The sequence below is a fragment of the Strix uralensis genome, chromosome 4, assembly GCF_047716275.1.
Source record: "Strix uralensis isolate ZFMK-TIS-50842 chromosome 4, bStrUra1, whole genome shotgun sequence".
Classification (NCBI taxonomy): domain Eukaryota; kingdom Metazoa; phylum Chordata; class Aves; order Strigiformes; family Strigidae; genus Strix; species Strix uralensis.
This window is the reverse complement of record NC_133975.1, coordinates 71,536,649-71,561,042: the sequence shown is the minus strand read 5'-3', so window position 1 is coordinate 71,561,042 and position 24,394 is coordinate 71,536,649. Positions and strand designations below refer to the sequence as shown.

Genomic DNA, 24,394 nt, shown 5'->3' with positions numbered 1-24,394 from the left:
TGGTTTGTAGTACATTTACAGGCTTAAAACAGACTAATTACAGTTTTCATGTTTTCTCTCCTAGAGTAATCCTAGAAAAACATTTATATGACTCTTAATCTGGTGGCACACATGTGTAACAGTCCTCGGAGCCTGACTCCTGACTAGCTGAGGGGGAAAACTCTGACTGTGGAACAGTTTCCAATAAAATTACTGTAATCATAAATATTTCAAAGGTTACTTGTGACTCCTCTGACCTCATCCTTAGCTTATATTTCAGAAAAAGTCACAACTTTAATGAAATAATGAATTGCATATTAACATGGGGAAATAGAAATAGATTGGATTTAATTATTTATTTCATGTGGGGTTGGATTTTTAATTAAATAAGTGTTTTCAACAACCTCTGTAACCAAACAGTATGTAATAATAAAGCTTCCTATAGGATTAAATTAGCCATAACAAAAAAGCTGTAAAGACATATTTTTTTTCATTTTCTGGTGAGAAGAGAGGCATGGATGGCAAAGCAAGCTGACACCAGAAGTCAACATACAATGTGCAGCCAAGTTAACCAGTGAAACTATAATTAAAGCTAAACTGGTTATATTACTGACAAAAAGCAAGATTGCCTCACCAACATTTCTGAGAGTCAGTATGCTGGAAAACAGCATCTCCCACTTCAAATGGACAGTGACAATACCATGCTTGAAAACAGAGGTTTGACTGGGAATTAAAGTGTTGGGACACTTTCAAAAGTACACTGTAAAATAACTTTATTTAGGAAATAACTATAATCAGATTCTTTATCAGCCCAAATGCTGACTCTGTGGAATGTTATGACAAATACAGGAAGTCATTCAATAGATCAGTAAACTGCTAATTTCTCAAAGCTTTCATGATTTCAGGACAACTGTGATTTGCACCTTTTACTCGCTTTTTTGGGTGAATTTCAAGTAAAAAACAAAAACATACCTCAGAGTTTCCAATCCTAAAAAATATTCCAGTAAATAAAACTGGAGCTCAAAACCAAGCATATATAAAGGTGAAGTTTTGAAGGGAAGTGGTTAAAAAAAATTACTTTACTCTCCCCAACCTGTCAGCCAGTAGTTCTCTTAACCGCAACAGGACTTTTCAACAAAAGCTTCTCAGATAGCAGTTTGCAGTATACTTCCTAATAACAGCAGCAAAACAGGGTCCTTCTAACCTGACATTAACTCTACACACAGAGATCATCCTCATCCTTTACAAGTGACTTAGAAGTTTAAAGACTCTGCCCTGATCGTGCAGTTATACATCCTTGCCTAACGCAAACGTAACGCAGGCAGCTTGACCTCTGCTTCAGGATGTGCTGGGCTATCATTACTATTCATTAATTTAAAGCAAAGGATCTCTTAAGGCTAATGAGCTCAGTGTCATTATGTTCTCCACCACAGCACCACTCCTCAGTTGAGATTTTGTACAATAGCTGGGCTGCTCCACCGCCCACAGAGGTAGCAGTCAGCAGCAGTTAGGCACCAGTTATTAAACGTTAATCTTAATCCTACAAACATCTGCACATTTGACTTTGTGTGGGTACTAGTTTCATCAAAGCAAGAGAGAAAAATAGCATCTTCTAAGAGGTAAGAGTCTGCAGGGCAAAGCAGACACTTCACAGCACGTCACTAGGTTATAACAAGTTGCATACCTCAACTTTACATCGACTTCCTCTGCCTGGATGACAGCACCAGTCACCGGCTGCACAGTGACAGCATCACCTGGATTTACTTTCAAGTTCTTCTGTGTGGTTTCACTCAGCCCAACTCTCCCGCCTGGAAAGCCTGTGGTAGGCCAAGCTGTACAGACCTAGGAAGAGTTTCAAAGCAAACAACTGTCAGTCGAGATTTCCCCCTCGACTTCCAGTCCTCCAGTTAAAGTAAGCAATTACTTTACGATGTTACAAAAAACATGGGCTGAGGGGGAAGAAGAATTAGGTTAAAACCAGGTGCCACACAGTAAGATACAGGTAGCACTGTGTTCTTAAGATATCCAAGACGCTTTTTTAAGAAGGAAGAAGCTATATTTTGCCTACAAAGGAGATAAAAAAATTCCACCAGGACTATACACGTTCTGCAGACAACACAAAAGCATACACTGTGCAGACTAGGAAATGCTACAAGTCAATGAAGAAAGAAGAGTAAAGGGCTGTACTCTTTATTTGCAAATAAAACACATGTGAGCATAAAAAATACATATATTGACACACATGACTTATAAATTTCTTGAAAAAAATCAGCAGCATGGATTTTTTTTCCAGTACTGAGAATTAAAGATGTAACTACACTGTAGAAAACATGAAATAAGTACATTCGTTATCTTCCCATGCATGCCCCATTTTGGTCCCTATTCAATACAACAAGAATACACTGAAAGCACAAGAAAAGCACTTGTAGGAACAAGCGAGTCTCACCTCCTGTCTCCCATCAGCAGAGGTAAGCAACACCGGACGACCTATGCATATGTTTGCAGACTTCATGCTGCTCAGAGACAGCTGGGCAAGGGATCTTCGCAACATTTTCGGAACTTTGTCATCTCCTAACATTTCCAGGAGAAAAAAACCCATCATTTTTTTCCTACCTATCAGATGAATTCTATGTTTCTCAAGCTCCCCAGTCACTACAACTAACAAAACCCTTCCAAGCCCCGACGAGAGCCGTGAGGGAAGGGCAGGCACCCTCTCGGGGGGAAACCGCGCTATAACGGGACAGTGTTTCTGACAGGCCTGGAAACACCCACGGTTACACGCTGCTGCTTGCTGGATTTTCCACCCCGTGTTAGCTACCAGCGGGACCCTTCTGCGGCGCTCATTAGTCTTCGATAGCGTAATAAAAAGCGAATTTCACGGGGTCTCAGCCGACCTTGCCCGAGACACTCCCCCCCCGCCGGTCCCGTCTCCGTGAGGGGACGGGGCAGCGCCTCAGGGGCTGGGCCCGCTCTGGTGGCGGCGAGGAGCGGGAGCCCGGCTTTACAGGGACCCATTTTCAAACGAGCCGCCCTCAGCCCCCCGGGCCGGGGCAGGCGTCAGGCCGTCCCCGCCGCCCGCACCCCTGTACCTGCTTCCACGGGCTCGGCGACGCCCAACGCCAGCGGCCCGCCCTCGGCGGCGGCGAGGGGGAGGGCGGCCCGCGGGGAACCGCCGCCGCCCGGGACCGGCCGCCCCTTGCTCTTCCTCCTAGAGGAGGCGGACATGCTGCCCGCCAGCTGCCGCCGAGCGGTTCCGGGAGCAGAGGGCGGCCCCGCCCCGGAGGCGGCCGCTTCCCGCCGCGCGGCCTGGCTGGGCTCTGCCCTGCGCAGCGCCATGGCGAGGCCGTGGCGGGCGCGGAGCTGGGGCACCCTGGCGGGGCTGCGGGCGCGGCCGGACAAGTTCGGGGGGGTGAGCGTGGACCTGGCCGAGCTGCGCCGTCCCCTCCGCTTGGAGCGGGCCGCCTTCGGGCGGTGGCTGCGGGGCAAGTGCCGGGCGGGGGGCCCCGGGGCAGCGGGGTGGGGGGCGGCGGGGCTCCGCGGGGCGCCTCGGCCCCTGAGCGAGCTCCCCTCAGCCGCCTCCGCTGCGGTGGGTGGGCGGCGGTCGTCGTCCTCCTCCACACACAGCCCTGGCCAGGCGGAGGAAGGCGGCAGAGATCCCTTTCCCAGAGCCTTAGGGCACATACTGACACAAAAGCCATCGGGCCATCGGTTTATGTGTAAACGCCAAATCGTACCACGTCAAATGCTGCGGTGCCTCCTCTGCAGTCACCGCTGTCACATTTCTCACACCGATGGTAGTTTGACCCTGTGGTAAACGAGAGAAAACCACAGATTTCCATGTGTTAATCCCAGCTGTTGTACGCGGTAAGGTTTAAAACCAGAAGGAGCAAGGGCAAGGGGGGTCTGGGAGCGGCGGCAGCAGCCCTTGCCCTCCTTACCTTGGTCTCTCCCGCAGGCGCGGTGGCCCGGTGGCGGGAGGAAGGCCACGTCGCCGTCTGGCTGCGCGTCCCCATCCTCCAGAGCAGGTTTGTGGCGGCAGCCGCTTCGCAAGGCTTTGCTTTCCACCACGCCGAGCAGGGCTCGTCCACCCTGACGCTGTGGCTAGGAGAAGGGCCCAGCAGGCTACCAGGGTACGCCACCCACCAGCTGGGAGTCGCAGGTTAGTTACAAAAGCGGTTGCGCCCACAAAAAGCCTTTTGAATGAGCCCTTAGGTCCGAGTTCAGTAGCAGATTGACTGTTCCGCTGCACAACCAGCGCATGGAAACCAGGTGCTTACTGTTGGGGTCGCTTTACAGAGTGAAGCATGTCATTCGTGAATGCCCCTGTACAACTGTGTGTGTTGCTAAAAACAGGGCAATAAAGAGAGGTGTCTCAAAGTTACGCCGGTTTGAGAAAATTGTAAACACCTCGGGGAAGAAAATGTGGTCACAAAGCTTTAAAATTTTAACTCATTAATATTGTTTTTAAACACCGTTTTGAGAAACAGAGCTTGGCTTTCACCTTGCAGGTGAGAGAGATAAGCTTTCAAGGTTGAAGCAGCTTTTTAAAAGTAACTAGAAAAAAATCATTTCCCTGCTCTCTGTCCTTAGCGTAGATGATTAATATATGCATCTGCCTAAACTATGCTCAAGTTAAGGTCTGTGAATGGGGCGAACTTGACCCAGCAGGGATTGTTCAGGAGCTAGCACAACTGTTAGCCTAAATTACAATGGTCTAAAAGCTGCTCTAAGCTGTGCCTAGAAATCCACAACACAAACAAGTAGTATTTTACAAACAAACATCTGGATACCATACTCTTACCCCTCTACACCTCCCACAACCAGAGTTGGAAGGGAATTGCTCTAAAAACGGAGGAAATTCCCAAGGAAATAGATAAAATAGTTTCCCTTTTATAAAAAAAAAAAAAAATCTAATGCAGTACACTGAACTAATGATGAGCCAAAAATACAGTCAACTTGAACTCAGCTTCACCAAATTTGACTGGTTTTGCCCTCTCAGCAGCCTTCCACAGATATGCAATTACCTGTCCCATCACTCGGTAATCTCCTGTAATCTGGAGGTTGGTTTGGACCCCTCTCGTACTGGTAAAGGCTATGTAATACTCATCAGATACAACAGAGGGAGAGCAAATCTCTCCCAGTACAAACTTGACTTGTTTGTCCTTGGTTTGCAGGGACTGTGTGGGACATTAATTCTTCACCAAGTGCTGTTAAGACACATAAACAGCAATTTGAAAAAATCTAATTAGGAAGGTCTCATAAAAGCTGTGCTAGGTGAAAGTAAGTTTTGGAAAAACAAAGCCTTCGATTACAAAACAGTGCTACTACTATCGGTAGTGGGAGTTTTCAGTTACAAAGCCAGCAGGGGGCAGGGTAGAAGCTGAAGGCAGGCTTGGATTTTTTCAATGGACATGTTAGAGCATGTTTTCCTGAGGTATGAAAAACCTCACCATTAAAATATGTGGCATTAAACTCGAGTAAGATAATGCATTCTCCTAGCAAAAGCACCGTGTTACTCCTTATGGTTATAACTTGCATGTTTGAGGAAACATGACTAACTGAAAGGGGCTTTTTCTGAAGTAGGTTTTGCACAGCTGGAAGTGCTATTTAAAAGAAAATCATGTAGTAGATGCTTTGTGACCCAATAGTTATCAGGAAGGACTTAATATAAGAAAAATCATAACTCTGAAAAACTCTCAAATAAACTTGAAAATACAAAAAATGCACTTTCAGAGCATGAGCGTAATTTGCTGTTGTACTTTGAGAGAAACACTTTGCACATGGCCAGTAGGAAAAACCTTTGAGGAAAGAAAACACTTAATAAATGCAGGTATATGGATTTCATCATTTATCACACAGATTTAAAAATTGAAGAACATATAATGTGTATATTCTTTCCTACCACTTTTCAAACATGTACATTTTTATTCATTACTGGGAGTTTCTTTAAAAGGGGTGAAGGCTTAAGGAAGGCATTTGGGCAGATAAGCAGATTTCTGTGTGTGAAATAATGACTGCAGGTTTTTTTTTTTTTTCTTCCTCTGTTCCACTCACTTTCAGTGGCTCTGGAACATGTCCCAAGAATATGCAGTGTGGATACCACCTGGCATATGTTTATTCCATTATCTTTCTACTTCTGGGAGAGCCTGGATAGTGGAAGGGCTTAATTCTATTTGTAATTAATTTTACTGAAATACTAAATTGTTTAAATATGTGCATATTGTGTGTGTGTGCCAAACCCTAGGCATTTTTATTTCCTGAACAAAAAACGGTGTTTTAAAAAGTTTCTGCAGTAAAGAAATGCAAATTTATTGATGAGAGTCTTCATCTCATAGCTGTGGCCAATCAGTTAAATACAGGAGTTAGTCCCTTAAGCATCCTGCAAATACAAAGCGGAGACTCGAGCCTGGTTTGCCCGCCTGCAGGAAGCCAGCACAGGCAGCAGAGGACAGGTAGCGACCCTGCATTGCCAAGTAGACCAGCAGCTGGATTTTGTCCTGTCTGGAGTTTCCCACACAGCGAATGGGGCGCAGCCAGGGCCAGCGCCTTGGCATCATCCAGCCAAGTGATGACAAAGGTGTGAATAAGCAAGGTCATGTCATATTTTGCCAGACTAGATCAGAGTCGCCAAGCAGAGAGTAGCAAATGTTACTCATTGGGCTTGGCCATTATTGTTTAGAAATAGTGGAATATGTGATGTGTCTTCCAACTAACTCTGTTGCAGCCGTTTGTAGGCGGCAGGGTTTTCCAAATATGTAAAGGTACATAAAAGCTTCTGGTGTATGAAATGATTAAGATGTTTTTGAAAAGCTTTTCCAAAATTCTCCGCCTCCTAGGAGGAAGTGGTCTGCCATCCAGAAAGTGACGTGTTTGTAAATATGCTGCATAACAGTGGCATAGGAAGACAAGTTGAGGAAGGAAAGTAAAAGGAAGAAAAGTAAATGTCATTCTCTTCTCCCTCCTGTGTAGTGTAAGCCTTACAACACAGCTGTTATTTTCATTGCTACCTATCTTAATCTAGTTGTTAAAACAAGTCACTGGAGTTGAAGAGAGAGAAGGGTCTCCACACACACACACACACACGATCATCAGCCGTGGCCAGTCCTGTTACTTGAGGAAGTGTGTAAAATGAGCAGCTGCATAAATGTCTGACTGCACAGGAAGGTGGAGTTAGGTTATGATGGTCCGAGGAATCAGAAGTGATTTAAAAGCAGTTCCCAAGTTGCTTTACAAAGTAATATAGCTATTCCTGTCTGCTGCTGTTTGCAATGCAAGCAGTCATGGGTACCCTCATTACATGGATGACAAGTGCTTTTCAGTGCTGAACATCTTTTTGTACCTGTTTACATCAAAACAGGTAGAATGAAGATATTTTTCCCCTCCATTACTCATTGTCTGGTGTCATCTAAGGGATTTATTTTTTTTAATAATTTTTCTTACCTATTTCCCAAAAGAGAACATTCAAAATAAAGCTGTGTTGTAATAGTGATTACTTGGTTAAGTTACAAGCGTAAACCTTTCCAGAAAGTCATCCTGGCGTTGGATGGTTTAAAGCTCCAGGTACCACATTTGTAGCAAGAGGGAGCATTTTTAAAACCACAGTTCAGAGCCTGCAGCCAAGCTCTGATCTCACTGATACTAACCAGGTGTGGCCCAGCAAGCTTCAGCAGAAGGACTCCTGAGTTACACTTGGGAAAATTAGACCAGACAGCAAATCCTGTTACTTTTCTTCTTCCTTTCTTCTTGTTTTGAATTTAGGTATCGTCTAGCAGAGATTCTGGACATCTCACAGAGAATTTCACTGTCAAAAATTACATTCACAGGCATCGATTTCTGGGGAACAGAGGAGAGAAAATTTTCAACCTCTTTGATTCAAACTGCAGTTTCCTGTCTTCAGCAGCCCTCCTTGATCTCAACAAACCATTTGGCTGAAGAATGGCTTTTCTAGAAAATAATCCCTGTAATCACAGCATGCATCAAAGTTGCTCCTGCTTTCCTTTTGTTCCCTCTTTTAAACAGTACAGTACTTGAACCTGGACACTGCTGTATATTTACAGGAGGAATGAAATCATAAAGTCACAAGCCACGGGGAGGCAGATATGTGACTACACTCTTAAAGCATGTCCTTTGACATATCTCGAAGGAAGATTGGTATTTCACTTTTAAATATTCCTCCTACACATAAGGCTGCCATGTATTATTAAAAAACAGAGGCCATTTAGAGCTGGACACTCATTCCTTAGTAATTCCCTTCTGTGGAAATACTTCCCCATAGCATTTTAAATGCATATATCATCACAGATCTGTCCACATACTTTTCCTCCTGCTGTAAAATGACATAAGCATTTTTTTATTGTTAACTACTAATTTGAAACCCATGCATGACTGATGTGGAAAAGAGCCTGGTAAGCTGCACCACAGTACTCATTCTGCTCACCACAACGCACTTTAAAATCTGAGAAAAATACCTGTTTTAAAGGGAAGACATTTTTAAAATATGACCAATGAGTGTGACATGATGATTAAACATGAAAGCACTTGGGTTTTAAAAAGTAGGAAAACATGTAATCTGTGGGAGAAAGTCATGGGCTGAGCACGAGGGCACGAGGAAAAGCTGAACTTTTCAGTTGTACATTCTGATATTTTTTTTTTAATCAAGTGACAGTGTCACTTTTCCACTTGGAAGCAATGCTTTTTGATTAATGAGTTAACTCGGATACTGGGCAGTTCCTGACATGAGTTGTTATCTGCGTAGTACAGTATGAGTTCATAGATAGTCAACTAGTTGAACATTATCAGTACAGTCAGCCCATTGAGTACTAAACCTTGTGCGTTATTAACGAGAAAACACTCAAATCTTCACTACAGCAGGCACGAGTTCTGTTCTGAATTTCACTGGATGAGAGTTGTTGCCCATCGTGGCTACTTGGCCAGAGTCACTGGAAAAGTTTCTGTTATTTGAGCAAGATTACAGGCACATGTCTGCTGAAGCAAGCAGCTTTCCTTCATTATTTGGATGATGTCTTATTCTTGCATTCTTTAGTTCTGATAATATAACACAAGCAAATTATTATTTTCATTTTATGTCTAATCTGGAACTTAAATGTGGGAAGTATTTATCTTGGTACGGCTAACTTTTTTTATACAGGATAGTTAACTTTTTGTCATATTGTGTATCAGTTTTCCACTGACAAACCAATTTCTGTGATTCATCCATACAAATCTTGCTAACTATAAACTGAGTATCATTAGAGGTTTGTCATGCTTTATCAGAACATGTTAATTTATGGTTATGTTTGAACTTGGTTGTCTAACACTTAATCTTTTTCAATATTACCTCTCTGCTAGGTGCTGTTCTAGATGAAAGCACTGGAAAGGTGTTGGTCGTACAAGACAGAAATCGGGTAGGTTTGTTACAGGATTATAAAATAAAGAAGTTCGTTTAGATAAGCCTACTCTGTAGTATAAAACATATTTTTATTTTTATTCCAGTCCAAAATTGTGAAAGTTAAAAGTTACTTTCTTTTTCAAGTGTCTTGGAACACATCTATCAACAGATTGCTGTATTGCATTTGAAGGGAAAAAAAAAAAGAAGAACTTTGAAAATCAACATTGTTGTTGATTATAACTGGTGATTAAATCAGCAGAACTAAATATCCTTTCTGGTTTGAGTTTTGTGTTTTCTCAGGAGTCCCTGATCCTGTGTTGGGATCCATGCAGACCTCTGGAAAACCCCAGTGGCTCAAAGCAGATTTTGGAAGAAGGATTCTGATTTTGTTTGGTTTTGAAAATTCCAGGCGTATCTGTGGCTTTAAATAAGCAATAATGTGGTTGGCCATAAGCTGGAGACCACCTTAGTACAGCAGGTGTAAAGATCATTAATTTCTTACAAACTGCTTGACCTCGCTACTGAGAATGCCAAACCAGAGAGTCTGAGTGTGGTGCTGGTGTGTCCTGTGATGTGGCCTGAGGTAACCAAGCATCCGTCACTGGTCACATCCCAGCCTCCATCAGGCTAACCTAGATTTTCATACAGCACGTGCAGAAAGTTCACTGACTCATTAGCCTGTGCTATTCCATTTAATATACTTAGCTTCTATTAGGCTTTCATTTGCAAACTAAAGTGTCTCTAGTACAATGAGATGAACTGCAATTTTAACATTTTACACGCATAGACTGAAGTATACTTCGATGCATCATTTTCATTTTATATAGTTAAAACTATGACAGAATCTCAGAGACATTTTTCTGTCTTTCCTCAAATAGCTACTAAGAGATTTCTTGTTGGGACCCAAAACATCAATTCATTGATAACAACACAGTTAATGAACTTCAATGAAAGGCTTTCATAGGCAGTTCACTCATAAAACATACTGAATTTGCAACACAAGAGTTCAGAGCAAGAGAAATGCCATTTTCTTTTTTCCTTTAAACTATTAATTTTATACTTTTACTTACCATAAAGTAAAATTTGAAGGACTTCTCTATAGCAGGACCTTCAGGCTTACACTCAGTAATCACCAGTTAAAGCATAAATCCAGCATGCAAGCTATAGGCTCCGAAAGCGGTTCTAGTTCTAAAGTCTCCAGGAACAGAACAGTACATCATAAACTTTAGAAATGCTACCTTGATTTTCCCTTTTATGCACACAGAAATTATAAAACTGCATGCTTACCTTTTGGTACATATCTTAAACAGGTCTCAGACTAAAAATGGAAATTGCACATTCTACAGATTGAGAAGGAAATAGTAGTTTTCAAAGCCCAGGAGGCTTAAGGTTTAACTTCTTCACACTGTGGTTTTGTTAAAGCTCACCCACAGCCGTTTGAAGTGCAGATGTCTCTATCGAGTTTTACAGTGAGACATCAGATGCTCTATTCAGGTTCTAGGTCCAAATCCATACTCGGCAGGCATTATTACCTCCTTAGCCTCTGGCCCCAAAACACAGAAGGACCACTCTGGCACCACTCTTGCCTCCAGCTCATTCTGGAAAGTAGGATGGGGGTATTCCAGGTCAGCTATGTCAGCTTACCTTTCCAGAACAAAGCTAACAGTACAGGGAGGGAGGGAGGGAGGTGAAAGGAGAAAAGTAATTGTTTCCAACTCCCCCTTTACAGCTCTTTAACTGAATAAAATTAAGGATAAAACCTGATGTGAATGAATGCCCATACATTTCTTGTGCAGTAAGCAAATAAAGTATCTCAGTGCAAGCAAAACTGGCTCAGACAGTTGTTTGCAAGTGTCAGTTCCACCACTCCCCTCCTTTCTCCTTCCCCCGAAATGAACAGTTTCCCTGAAATGGTGACTTTTAATACAAATGGTGTTCTGAAAGCTTAAAAAAAAATAAATTCAACAGCTAGTGGAATTTTAAGATCTGTTTGGGTTTAATCGTGAAAGGACAACTCCACAGAACACAAAGAAAGATTTCCAGGAACTGAAAGCAAATCTGAAAGCCAATAGACAAGTATGTATATTTTCCATCTGCACTATTTTTCATCTGTTACTTTACACTCCTATCCAAGCCCTTTAATAGTGCCCAGAAAAAAACATTTTCCAATGTAGTTGGTGTGGTTTCAAATCACTGGAAAGCACACAACTTGCCTCTCTGTGCTGCATGTATAAGAAAAGCTACCTTTTTTTTGTCAGTGTACCTTTTTACTGCATTCATTTCTAGTTGAAGGTTAACTTCTTCCTACATAAACTTATTTAATAAGAAATAAAAAGAATAGTACACAGATGTAAAGGTAAAGCCTACAAATCTTTGTGCATTTGCAAGAGGTGTAGGAACTGGGACTCCTTTACCAGTATCAATAACCGCACCAAGTTTGCACTTCACATTCTGTTTTAAGTACTGAACTTTATTGCAATTCAATAAATGCTTCTATATATAAATCACACACAAGGCCTCAGTTTTTGTATTCCATGAAAACAAAAAAGTTACACTAAATGGTTATTACAGACACACAAAGTCATCTTAAAGCCAGTGCAGTATAGAACAGTACTACAATCATAATACCTGTTTGTAAGATTAAATATATATACATTTTTTTAAAAGCCAAAACCATGAAAGTGGAATACATTAGTGATTAAATATAAGATTATATAGTCTATAGCAGCTTTTTTTAATATTCAACTACTGTATCTAGTTATCTAGCAGCAACATTGTCTAATGACTGTTAGACAGTTTGTATTTTCAATCAGTAGATGTTTTGTTCCAATATTTCATACAGACTGATGATCACATTAGCAAGAACAAAGAAGTTCCTACTGGAAGTCTTACTAATGTTTGTAAGAGTAATTACAATACTGCAACTTCAACAAAAAAAATAAATCACGTGTTAATTTTCTCCTTCATATCAGAGAGTACAACACAGGCTGCATACTTCATTAATATTTTTTCCTCCAATACAGACTATAAATGCGTGGAAATTTCCAGGAGGTCTGTCTAATCCAGGCGAAGACATTGGTAAGTCAGAGGATAACAGGTCAGACATCAACAGAGTTATAAAGACATTTAGAGTACTGAAATACATTGTGACCCACATCGCTCCTATGGCTTCTTTGAATTAATGGTGAATAGATGATGTGACATGATCCTATGACCTTAATGGTAACGGGGTAACATATGTTCAGGGCAGAGAAGTTTTGTATTTGTAATATTTACCCTTTTCCACAATTTCCCTTAAGTGAGTGCTTGAAGCCAATTTACTTTTTGTGGGCTTGTTGGATATGCTGTAATATGAGCCAAAAGTGCAGCGGATTAAGGTAATCAGTATGTAACCCAAATAAAACTGAAAGCACGAGCTCTCAGCTCACACTGGAATCCAGGGCAGTGAACTCGATGTACTGAGCAAAAATTTCCAACTCTCCATTTTTATGTGCAAAACAGAAATAAATACAGTTGCTTCCTTCCACCCTTGTTCATTTGATTTGTTTAGACTAAGAGCTCTTTGGCAGAGGAGCAGCATTAAGTGCAGTGCCTCAGTCTTGCGGGCACCTACTTTCAACCAGAGAGATAAGGCACTTCCGTATTAAAAACAATGCTGATTTGAGGAAACCTATCAGTTTTACCCAGCGTAGCACAGGCAATGAACAACACTGCTGGAGTTATGTTCAGAGGTGAACGAACAAGGGTGTTTGTGAAAAGACAGAAAATCGTGCTTTTCCTCCTTGTATCTTACCCCTTAAAACTATGATCCACAGACTGCTTAATTGTTAAGTTATACTGCAGTTATTAGGTAGGTCTTGTTTTCAAAAGTTGCATTTGCTCACATTAATTTAGCCCCACATCTGTATTCAAATATGTTCTTCCACAAACTCAAAAATGTTGCCCAGAGCAGTGAGTGCAGCAGCTCTGGCAAACTGGGTATCGAGCCCAGGTTTCCTGACAAGTTCATACCTTATACATATCTACTATCTTAGCAGTCTTCCTACAACAGTGTGTGGAGGGCTTGTTATTCCAGCTCATTACTTCAATACATGCAGAAAGTTTCTAGTCAGCGGGATATGGCTGAGTTGTAGTTTTCTTAACTCTTGAGTCACATTAAGTCTTTTTGTCAAACATGGTGATAGAATTTAAAACTACTTGCTTGGCAATGCAAATACATGTGACATGGTGAAATGGATTCATGTTTTCAGAAGAATCCCAACTGCCGTGTTTGCTTAGCCTGGTTCCTTTTCACTTCTACTGACAGAGCGCAGGTCTAGGCCAGGAGATACCAGAGGGATTTTTGTACTGAGGGAAAAGAATGACCAGCACTGGCACCAGCTTCCCCAGAGGAGTGCTGATACTGAGTAGGCCAGTGGCCATCCCTCGAATAAGAGGTGAGATTACAGCTGGAGCCTGGATGTAGGTATTGAGAAACACCTGGGAGGAAACAAGTCTCTTACAGCTCCCTTCCTGCCATGACTAAACTATGTAATAATAAAAGTTACGATTCTCTGCATCGCATCTTAACATTACAAAAAGATATAAATTAGTGAAGCATAAAATATAATAGAGCTTAATTTTCCTTTATCCTTACATCAAACCTTATAAACTCACAGTCATTCAAGGGAATAAATTTCAAATTGCAATTACAATGCTTGAACATCCTGCGATTATATAAGTGACAAAATATATGGCTGCCTACTTTAATGAGTACAAACTGACTCGTGCAAGTAATCTGAATAGTTTCATAATGCAAATTAAGCAAAGTGCACACATTGAGTATTTCTGAAACTCAAGCCCTAGTGTTTCTTCTAGTTTAACTGTCATTATATATTTTTTATATATATATACACAAATTAAATAAAAGGGAAACAGAAGAAGGCACATCTAAAAGCAAAGCTCAAAGCTTAAATGAAATCCCTAGTTACTTCATTTTTCTTAACCGTAGCCTACCTCGGCATTCTTCATCACCTCACTTCTTTGACCACTTTTGTGTAATACAGCCCCCTGCTGAATAATAAAACTACTTGCCACAGGGAGTTTGCTTCACAACCACTATTTTAAACCAGAGGACCACAGAGGCCTCTGTAGGCAACATAAAATGCAACCTCTCCAAGGGTCAGGAATGGCAAATGAGTACCTTCCCCATTATTCAGTAGCCTTTTAACTAATTAATACTGTAACAGAGTCACCAACATAAATGTTCTACAGACATCATGTATTACTGGGTCTCCAATCCCCCAAAGACCTCTATATACTTGGTGTAAACTTTATACAGCTCGTTCTGTTGCAAGATGGAAGTTGAGGTGAGGCAGAAATATGTGAAGAATCAGGGCCATTAACATCTAGTTGTTTGGCCCCTGCTGGATAAATCATTTTGTTTATATATTGCTAGCCACTGTATGTCCCAATTATTTCCAATATTTGAAACTACCCCTAAAACGTCTGTTTTGTTCACCTCTGACATGCCAAGAGGCAAGCTTCCATAGGAACGCGAATCTCTACACAGTCTTTTAAAATGTATTTTGCTTTTGGAAGTAAGCCAACACACTCATTTCTTACTGTAAATGAACTAATGGCATCAGGTAACATTGCAAAACAGCTATATGCATTTACCACTCAAACAAGACACGACTACAAGTTTACATAGGTTTGGAAAAAGCTAGTATTTTACCTACCAGTAGTTACCCCGGGCAAGTAGGATTTGACTTGGCTACGATGAAACTGCAGATTTGAGGAAATAAGTGGAATATCAAAAAATCTCATTTGGGCTCCTCAATTTAAGTTATTATTCAAGAGACAAATCTTCTCTTTTGAAGGGTGCTGGATAGACGGGCAATTCTCTGGCTGTAATTGAGTACACAGACCCTCTAGGCCCCTGGAGTTAGGGCTGCTTTGTAAGGAGGAGTGTTAACACTTACATCACTTTGGTTGATGTACACAAAATGTACACGTGCAGCACAGATGCAGCAAGTTCTCTGCAAGAACAGACTACGTGCTACACTGGTGTTACGGCATATTTGAAATGTCACTAGACACTTCAGATACATCTTGAAAAGGACTTAGTGCCAACTTTCACTTTCTTCAAACAATAAGTTTACCCATTTTGTAACACCCTGTGGCAAAGTGCAGTGAAACTGATCTGGTCAAGTGATCTGACGTACGTCCAGGTGTTCAGCTGCACCAGGTCTGAATCTGACACTGGCCAGAGACGAGGAGAGACACGGGGGCTAAGAGTCAAAGGACTGGAATGAGGGTGCGATGCTGTCTCGGATTAAGAGATCAGTGGGGCCAGCAACCAGGAGAATGTCCGTTTCAAAATCACACCCTGTACAGTATTATCAAAAGATTTTTACTTTCATCATTTTGTAGGACACAAGAAAGGCATGTAGCAATTTGTTTTGTTTGGTGACTAAAAAATTACCTTATCCTCATGTTGAAAGAAACAGTCTTACATTCTGAAAAGCTTATGAAACAGAACAGAGAACGCTTTGAGTTAGATTTTCCACAATCAAAAGGCTTAAAGAGTGTTAAGCTATTCTTGTATGTATTGTAAGGATTGCTCTTTTCACCTAGGAGACACAGCAGTTCGAGAGGTTTTTGAAGAGACTGGCATCAAGTCAGAGTTCAAGTCCATCCTAAGCGTGAGACAGCAACATGAACACCCCGGAGCCTTCGGGAAGTCGGATATGTACATCGTCTGTCGCCTGGAGCCCTCCTCCTTCGACATCAGCTTCTGCCAGCAGGAGTGCCTGAGGTGTGAGTGGATGGCCCTCGATGAGGTTGCGAGGACGAAACAGGCTACTCCCATCACCAGCAACATAGCCAAACTCTTACTTTACGGATACCGGGAAGGGTTTGATAAGATTGATATAACCATGAGAGAGTTTCCAGCTGTCTACCCAGGCCTGTTCTACAAACTATACCACAGGGAGCTGCCCGAGTCCTATAGAAACATTACATGATAGCAATACATTTCACATTTCAGTATATTAATAATTTAGAATTATTACTGTAGTGTTATATAGACCATATTAAAATTATCCATGGAATTCTTTTTAGGTTATTATTAGAAAGTAATTATTTATTCTCTAGTAATCTATAAATTATTTAAAAAAGTAAATACTGCTATAAGTGTGCATCAGATATGTTTTCCTTTACTCTGTAAAGCAAACATAAGGTAAATAAAATAGCTCTATGTAGATATCTAGCAGAAAACAGAAGTGTTACTGATCCTGAAAATACATTTTCCAAGTAATTTTACCTCCACACACACTGGCACAATAGGTTTAAAGAGCAATATAAAGACAGTATGAAACATTCATGTTTTAATCTGGTATCTGCAAAAGTAGTGAATATCAGCAAAGAATTGCTTGTATTTGTGCTACTTCAGAAAGGAGTAGGAAACTCAACCTCTTTAGTGTAGTGTGGCATATGTGCTTGGAATCCGCCATGGAAATCAGCTTTTAGCAGACATGGGAAGAAAAAGGATAGCTTTCTGTCCAGGTCCAGTTTTTGGTCCAGGTTTGTACTGTCCAGTTCTTTTCAGTGCCACATACCAATCAGAATATTTCCGTGATCGGTAAGTGTTATAGTTATTAGATTCCAAACGCTCAAAAAAGAAACATTCTTCTGTTGCACATTTCTAAAAGGGAAAAAGAAAAGGATTATTGATACTCCATCACTAATCAATTTTTCAGATTCATGGGACTAACTTAGCAAGAGTGTCAGCATGTCAGCAGTATGTTTCGTTTTAAGAAATTCACATGAAGTGCTTCATGTTTGAAGAAAGATACAGTTATTGTGAAAATATTGTTAAAAACACAAGAAGAGTAATTTTTAACTATGGTTCATTTATTGTCTTTAACACAGACCAAGCAGATTCTAGTTTGTTTTCGCTATGTAATTCCTTGTTCTGATCTGAAATTCAAGCAATTAAATGAAGAGCCCTGTCCCTTGGCACTTACTTCCGAGCTCAGTGGTTTTGCCATCTCATTCCAGGTTATACTTTAACCAAAAAGAAAAGCAGGATGTAAGAGAAAAGGCAGTATCTTCCTTGCCTTCCTCAAATCAACCTTTTTATCAGTTAGATAAATAGCATGGCATAGAAGTTCAGCCTTCGCCTATTCTTTTCTAATTTTGAGCTTTAATTTCCCTAAAGCTAATTCAAGTCTGCACTACAGCGCTCTGAAACAGTGGCAAGCCTGCACCTGTTTAAGATTTCTTAAAATTCAAAACTTCTAAAATAGTTTTAAGAAAAGATCAGGCCTGGCAAAGAGGTCTATTCCACAGAGATCAGGCATGCTCTACTAGTGTTCAGAAGTACATCTATGGAATCATTCTGTTTCTGGAAGTTAAGTCTTCAAAACCAACTCCACCTACATGGAATTAACATATAGGTTCACACCTAGAAATAAAAAGGTTGTTCTTTACACAACAGGTAAAAGTTGAGCTATGGAGCTCCTTACCATAGGAAGTTTTGAGTTCCCCCAGCTTACATGGACTCAAGTCACTTTCAGACAAGTTGATGGAAGTTAACTGACATTTACTAAATAGGTAAGAGCCATTCTTGGCTGAGAAGGCCCCAGAGTTGAGGTTGGTTGGAGGCTGGCAGACCAATACTACGTACAGTACTCTGTACATCTTTTCTTCTACACTGCATTTGACCACGGTCAGATAGAAGATACTCCACTGCCTATGCAGCCCTCAAAAGGTAAGCCTGCCGTTAGCGAATACCAGGTGATGTACTTTCTTCTGCACATGGCAAAAAACACTGCTCCCTCGAGCTGGCCATACTGAAGAGAAAGTCTTCATTTTCAAATGATCCCGTTCCCATCAGTGAGATCACGTCGGGTGGACATTATCTATTGCAAGACTTTAACCCACAAATTTCCCTGGATGTTGTTACTGCCTCGGGGACTCAGAACCCAGTTAACTTAACTAGGACTAGTATTTATAGCTGTTCATAGTCAACTGGAAACAGGAAAATTTATTCACTTCCTGAAATTCACCACATGATTCCTTGTATCGAAAATGTAAGAGGACATACAAACAGCTTCAAGTAAGGTCTCATTCTGTAGGAAGAGAATCACTGTTGGTGGTTAACTGCATTTATCCCAAGGCATATTCACAAAGGCAGAAGCCCTGTCTCTCATAGTGGTCACAGCGCAAACCCGCCTGCAGAACCTGCGCTTTAAGCAAGAGAAAGTATTTTCTCAAATACAAAGATGGCAGAAGTTCAACACCACAGGAACTTACGGGGGGGAGGGGCACTTTCTTTTCATACACACCATCTATCAGTCCATCGATTCAGTCATACCCCTTTACCCAGAAAATTTTTGGGAATGCCACAGGAGAAGAAAAGCTAGCCATTAAAAAGAAAGCATATAAAATCTTGGAGAGGACACAGGGAATGTGAAGCAATTCCCTAAATGATCAGGCTACTCTTTGTTACAATCTTCTGTTAGTATTCATGAATACCTAAAGTGAGCTTGGAACAACTAGACTTCATACAGTATGCACAAAAACATACAAGTGAAGAATAACTCGTCATATATGCCAAGTTTGTGTAGCTACAAGCAATTAAATCATTCAAATGCAGTCTGGAATCAAGTAATCTGTCTCCAAACATATGTCTCCAAATAGTTTTTTCCTCCACTTCAACCATTTTCAGATATTAATTTTGGTTTCTAAGGAAAATAACTTCTTATAAGAGAAAATCCACACGCAAATTCTCATTTCTTTAACTCACTAATATTTTTACATTTCAAATAGCAGAAATCAAATTAACAATTTTCACATGATTTGTATTTTGAATAATCTTTCTCAAGATAAATCATATTTTAATGCCTTTTGTTCCGGCAATGTGAAAACAGATGCATTAATCATCTCAAGCCACAGATCCAAGCCTGAAATGGATTACAGCAGCCTTAAGAGGGCACAGAAAACGTATAAAGAAAAGCAGCATTTAAGAACAAAAACTTTAAGCAGAGTTTAGACAAGTTCAGTACGATTGCCCAAGCTGGAAATTCTGGCGAAGAGACCATTGCAGCTGGCTCACACCTCGCTTTCGCCTCCTGCCCAAAGCGGTGGCACTTCTGGAAGCGCTGAGGCACGCGGGCGCCACAGGCGCTGGGGAGACACCGGGCAGAGCACAGCCTCCGAATGCCGCAGCACCCCATTTCTCTAGGCACCCTTCCCTGGCAATCCCTGTCGGGTGAGGCTGTGGAGCTGGGAAGGTAGATCAGCTGCCTAACACCAGTGGGAACCAAGTCTTTGCGACCTCCACTAGGAAGGAAATGGCTTCCAGTGCGCCTGTGGTGAATTTAAGTGGCCACTACAAGACCCCATGTACAGATAAAAGGCAAATTCGCACCACCCCTTCTCCTATGCACTAAATCCACAAAGTAAACACAATCACAACTCAAAGAAATGCATTGTTTTTACTTAGGCTTCCTCATATCTCTCAGGTTTAAAAACTAAAACAGATTAAACTCTTCCAACAGATTTTCAAGCAATTTATGGGTGTTACAAAAAATAATCAAAAAAGGGTCAGAAAAGAAAAAGATAGGTAAAAGAAAGAGAAGTGGTGGGTTTTTTTACATTCATAAAAGTATTTTGAAAGGTGCCATGCAATTCACTCCGGACACTCAAGTCCTTAATTCTCCACAAACCATACGTGATACCAGGGCTTTCCTATAGTATGTTGCCAATGTAAATATTTTGACATAAAAGTGAACATTTGATAGTTCAGGCTTCATGAACTATGTATTCCTTAACATCTGCCAAAGGCGACATTTCGGAAGCTGGACAGCTGTCCAGCAAGAGTAGGATGCCAGCCACTGCGTTGTGAACTTCAGCCCTGGTAAAACCCCGGATATCAATGGGTTTTTTAAATACACTTTGGTCTAGGCTGCATTCAAAGCGGTGATCTGGCAGCAAAAGCGTTCACAGCACATCATGAAATACCTGAACTCCACAGCCCTCCGTGAAAAGGATAAAGGAAGGGAAAGTACTTTGGGCAGTGGTGGGGAGCGAGCGCCACTCGGCGCCTGCCCTGCCACCAGTCAGCGTTTTGTCTGCTGCCAAGCAAGACCTCCATCCAGAAGAAGTCTGAGCAACTAAATAAAGCACTGAGTGCAGGAATTTTTAACGCTGGCAACGTTGGTGGTAGCCGTGCCTGTACTACGGTCTGCTGTGTGCCATGCTGACAGTAGCCAAACCGCAACGACCGCCAAAATCCTCAAGGTGATTCACCCAGGGCAGATTGACCAAAAGAGGCAGCAACTTCCTGCGACAAAGTTCCTCCTCCCTTATTTGCACGGCCAAACACCACCCACCGATTGATTTTTCAGTGCAAACTGCATCTGCCTTTAGTATCACATTATGCCAATTAACTAGTTTTGACATTTTGGACTCAGATGAGGAATTAAAATTCCTCAAGTTTGTTCATTCTCAAAGCTGAAACCAGAGGGTTAACCTGTAACTACCACAGCAGATGGAGTATGACCCGAGAAGGATGATGATCATATTTAGCCTGCTCTACCTATGAAAAGGCCAGGAAATGAAGGTTATTCTCACAAATATTCTTGTATCACAATTTTAATCCATAACATCAAAAGAGAAGAATTTCTCTTCAAGTCAAGCCCTTCAGTCGGGCAAAACCTGTCTGGTCATAGCAAAACCACATAAGCATGACAGACAGAATGAACAACTCGTATCTTTAAATGATAAATTATTTCTCGTGAAATATAAAAGTGCAATTCTTCCTTTCATGGTAAATTCTGAGAAATTTCTTCATGAAATGAAATAAAACAGAAAAAGTTTAATTCCATAAAGTGAAAATATTTCATTATTATAGTTAAATGAAACTGGAAAGTCAAAATTAACTATAATACCCATGTCACAAGTAAAATGTTTCAATTCCTCCATTAAAAATGTGATGGAACAGATACATTTCTGCACAAATATTTTTAGTTAAAACAGCATTTTCCAAAGGGAGGTTCTGACTAGCTGCATTAACAACCAGCCACTTCCTCCAGCAACTGAACCGGTAAAGATTACCTCTTCCCCACAACAACTGAGTCTGTTAGTAAACAGAGCATGAAACTTGCTAAATTAAAAGCCGTATCATCCAGCTTTCAACACCACGCGATCCACTGCACCACCACCCAAATCACCAGTGTAAGCAGGGATACGCAGGCTACGCAATAAACCATTTTGCAAAACCCAATTGGAACCAACTATAAAGACATGTCTCGACAAAGTTTAATTACAAAAACATCCAACTAGATGAAAAACAGGACTGAATAATAATTAGCGAAAGTATTTTTGAAGATGTTGATGTATTTCTAAAACAAGGACAATACGGAAATTGAACCTTGACACTGAAAAGTAATAAAAAAGAAGAAACAAAACAGATGTTAAAAAGGACAGAATAGCACTTGAGTCACTAGTGGATTAGAGAACTAAATAGGTGTTCAGAAATCAAAGTTCCATAATGTTTTAGAAGAAATAAGATACAAATTCATGTGCACTGACGAGATCACTTCACCACAAACATTTCCAGCATATGCTCAATGCTCCCACTGAAACACAACACTGCTCAAACTGAAGAAGAAATGCTGGCAATTAGGAACAGTTTCATGAATGTGTTTATAGGCAGAAAACAGTAGAAGCACAACTGGCCACAAACTGTTGGAAGTCATAGTACAGAAATCCTCATGGAAAAAACATTGCCTGAGCTGCAGAAAACAATCGTGAGATTGCAGAAGTATTCGTTAGGCTGGTTGGAGAACAAAATCTTAAGAGTGGAGAGTTTTCACCTATGAATAGCAAAAATGAAGAGCTGTAGGAAGTAGTGTTTGCAATAAACACGATTCAAGTAATACCCAGTTCCAGAAACAAAGCAAAACAAATGTTTTGTAAGCTCAAGCAAGAAGCACAAAGTGACACAACTTCACCAGATTTTGAGAAAGTAATTCCGAATGAATGGCAGGTACCTTCTAAGCACATTGCCTTAAAAGAACTAAGCAGATAGAATTGCTGCATATAGCTGCACGGGAAGCATGTTCTACAACCAAAACCCACCATGCAACAGTAGGTTGGAAATCCCAAAAATAAACACACCCAAGTGCTTATAATTTTACAAATGGTGCTAAATATCCTATTTTGACCATTCACTGTCGCTCAGAGTAAGGAGAGCAATTTGAACGGGAAGCCGCACCAGCACCACAGGAAATTCCCAATTATCCTTAATTCAAGAATAGCACAGTGGACTACTCACATTTTCTTCAACTGAGCTGTCACACGATATCTGAGTAAATAATGCTGTAACTTGAAACAGGTTCTTTAACTGTACTCACAGGCGTAAACAAAATGGGCTTCCTGGAGCCAGAGACACGCGGTGCCAAGGAGCACACCAGGGATCCTTGCTCATGTAAAACTGCTGAAGGGGTTTGTTTGCCTTCAGATTAATTTCATTTAGGCAGAGGCAGAACTGAGGGGAATCAGAATTAACTTCTGCAGCCCTTGGCACGGGTCTTTCATTAGCTGCAGTTCAGCTGGGGTTAGAAATTCACTTTATTATTAACACCTGTTACTGTTGGGGACTTGCAGCTGAACAGGGCTGTGTTCAAGATACTAAAGCATCAGAGATTATTTCAAACTGAAATTCTAGTAGGATGTCCTAAGTGGTACTTCACAAGTGCTAAAAGTTTGCACTGAAGGTTAAAAATACAGATGAGAGATTTACAGTGTCTACGTCTCATAAGCAAAATGAATGTAACTGCAGCTCTTAAAGCATAATGTATAATCTAGCTCTAGGAGACCTTATTAACTTTCAACGTCTGCTAAACATACTGGCTTTAAAACACAGTTAAAAATGAAGCTCATACCAATAAAATGCATGGAGTTTAAAACTAGTCTCATTAGAGACTAGTTTAATTTACCTACATTTAATAACTTATTTTAATTTTATCATCACATTTTCAAAAACACTATTCTTGCCAGTTTTCTAGTTTGAAAGTATACATGACCAAAAAAACTTGAGTCTCTACAAAGTGGAAAATGAGAAAACAATGTATACAGATTACTATCAAAACCATAAAAGTCAAAATTTTTTAAAAAATGGCTTTACTTACTACTTCAAAAGGGTCTTTAAAATCACTTTATGTGAAAGTGGAAAAAATTACTCATGGGTGGTAAAAAAGGGAGACACTTTATCTTCATTTGTTCTTACAATTTCCTTCTATACATGACTACTATGATTTTTCTCTCTCAGGCCATTCCAGTTAAATTTTGCAGCTTCTAGGTGAGGGCAGACATGCCATCTCTTCCTAGTTCATAGTTCAGTTAATTGACAAAAGTTGTACAAAGCTAATTTCTCCCTGATAAATCACACACAAAGAAGCTGAGTAAGTTCTGCTGGAGATTACTCAAAACAGAGTGAGGAGAGGACCCACCAATACAGATAGACACATACAGAGATAAACGTTAAAAAAAAAAAAAAAGCTGCTTACCAAGGCTAGCAATCTGCCATCCTCCTTCATAGCCAGAAAGCGATTTGCACTTACACCTTTGATTGACACCACTCCTCTTTCTTCTGCTTGAAGTTGCAGTTTGACTGTGAACAAAAAAGACAAAAGTAAATTTTGACAGCCATCATGATATTTCAGCCCTTGACAGTGACACCTACTGCTTCAAACCTAAAACCAAAGACAGCCTGCGCTTCAGCTTTCAGTGAAGATAGTAAACTTTCAACCTCTAGCTTTCTGATCACATTTTTCATCAAAGAAAATGCTTATTACAAAGTAAAGAGCTATTGTCAAATTTCAATGATAAGCATGAGTTATTCTTCTATACACACACACAAAAGCAACACAAAACACCATAAAATTCCTTGAAGGATCACTTATGGCATGGTCAACTGCTCATAAAAAATGGAAATTTTTCATGGCAATGTTCTTAACGGAGATATTTCTTAAT

The 24,394-nt window shown here is 40.7% G+C and overlaps 3 protein-coding genes across 6 annotated transcripts in view; 1 reads left to right on the top strand and 2 right to left on the bottom strand.

The window, feature by feature from the left end:
• AFG2A (AFG2 AAA ATPase homolog A) overlaps window positions 1-3,315 on the bottom strand; it is a 206,266-nt gene extending 202,951 nt beyond the window's left edge. For 2 of the 3 annotated variants that reach the window (XM_074867260.1, XM_074867262.1), the window contains exons 1-3: window positions 3,069-3,210; window positions 2,426-2,550; window positions 1,664-1,821 (exon numbers count right to left, since the gene is read on the bottom strand). In XM_074867260.1, coding sequence (XP_074723361.1) covers window positions 1,664-1,821; window positions 2,426-2,550; window positions 3,069-3,204 — 419 coding nt within the window. In that variant the 5' untranslated portion in view covers window positions 3,205-3,210. Of the gene's footprint in view, window positions 1-1,663; window positions 1,822-2,425; window positions 2,551-3,068 lie in introns of all 3 variants that reach the window. The other variant, XM_074867261.1, reaches the window with a different exon arrangement.
• On the top strand, window positions 3,264-16,632 carry NUDT6 (nudix hydrolase 6). Of its 2 annotated transcripts, none has more exons than XM_074867265.1 (5): window positions 3,264-3,461; window positions 3,935-4,138; window positions 9,328-9,383; window positions 12,391-12,445; window positions 15,989-16,632. In XM_074867265.1, exons 1-5 carry the CDS (start codon window positions 3,314-3,316, stop codon window positions 16,372-16,374), a joined length of 849 nt encoding a protein of 282 aa, XP_074723366.1. In that variant the 5' UTR covers window positions 3,264-3,313; the 3' UTR covers window positions 16,375-16,632. The 2 variants fall into 2 exon arrangements, with proteins under 2 accessions (XP_074723366.1, XP_074723365.1); XM_074867264.1 differs by having other exon boundaries at window positions 15,986-16,632.
• The window catches only part of FGF2 (fibroblast growth factor 2), a 34,487-nt gene continuing 21,909 nt past the window's right edge, over window positions 11,817-24,394 (bottom strand). Inside the window, 2 exon segments of the mRNA XM_074867263.1 lie at window positions 11,817-17,054; window positions 23,929-24,032. Coding sequence (XP_074723364.1) covers window positions 16,869-17,054; window positions 23,929-24,032 — 290 coding nt within the window. The 3' untranslated portion in view covers window positions 11,817-16,868.

Bases quoted from the DNA above. Each gene is read 5' to 3' on its own strand.
- NUDT6 (XM_074867264.1), top strand. From the start codon at position 3,314: ATGGCGAGGCCGTGGCGGGCGCGGAGCTGGGGCACCCTGGCGGGGCTG. The intron at 9,384-12,390 runs GTAGGTTTGTTA...CCTCCAATACAG, and splicing joins TCGTACAAGACAGAAATCGG to ACTATAAATGCGTGGAAATT. The intron at 12,446-15,985 runs GTAAGTCAGAGG...CTTTTCACCTAG, and splicing joins TAATCCAGGCGAAGACATTG to GAGACACAGCAGTTCGAGAG.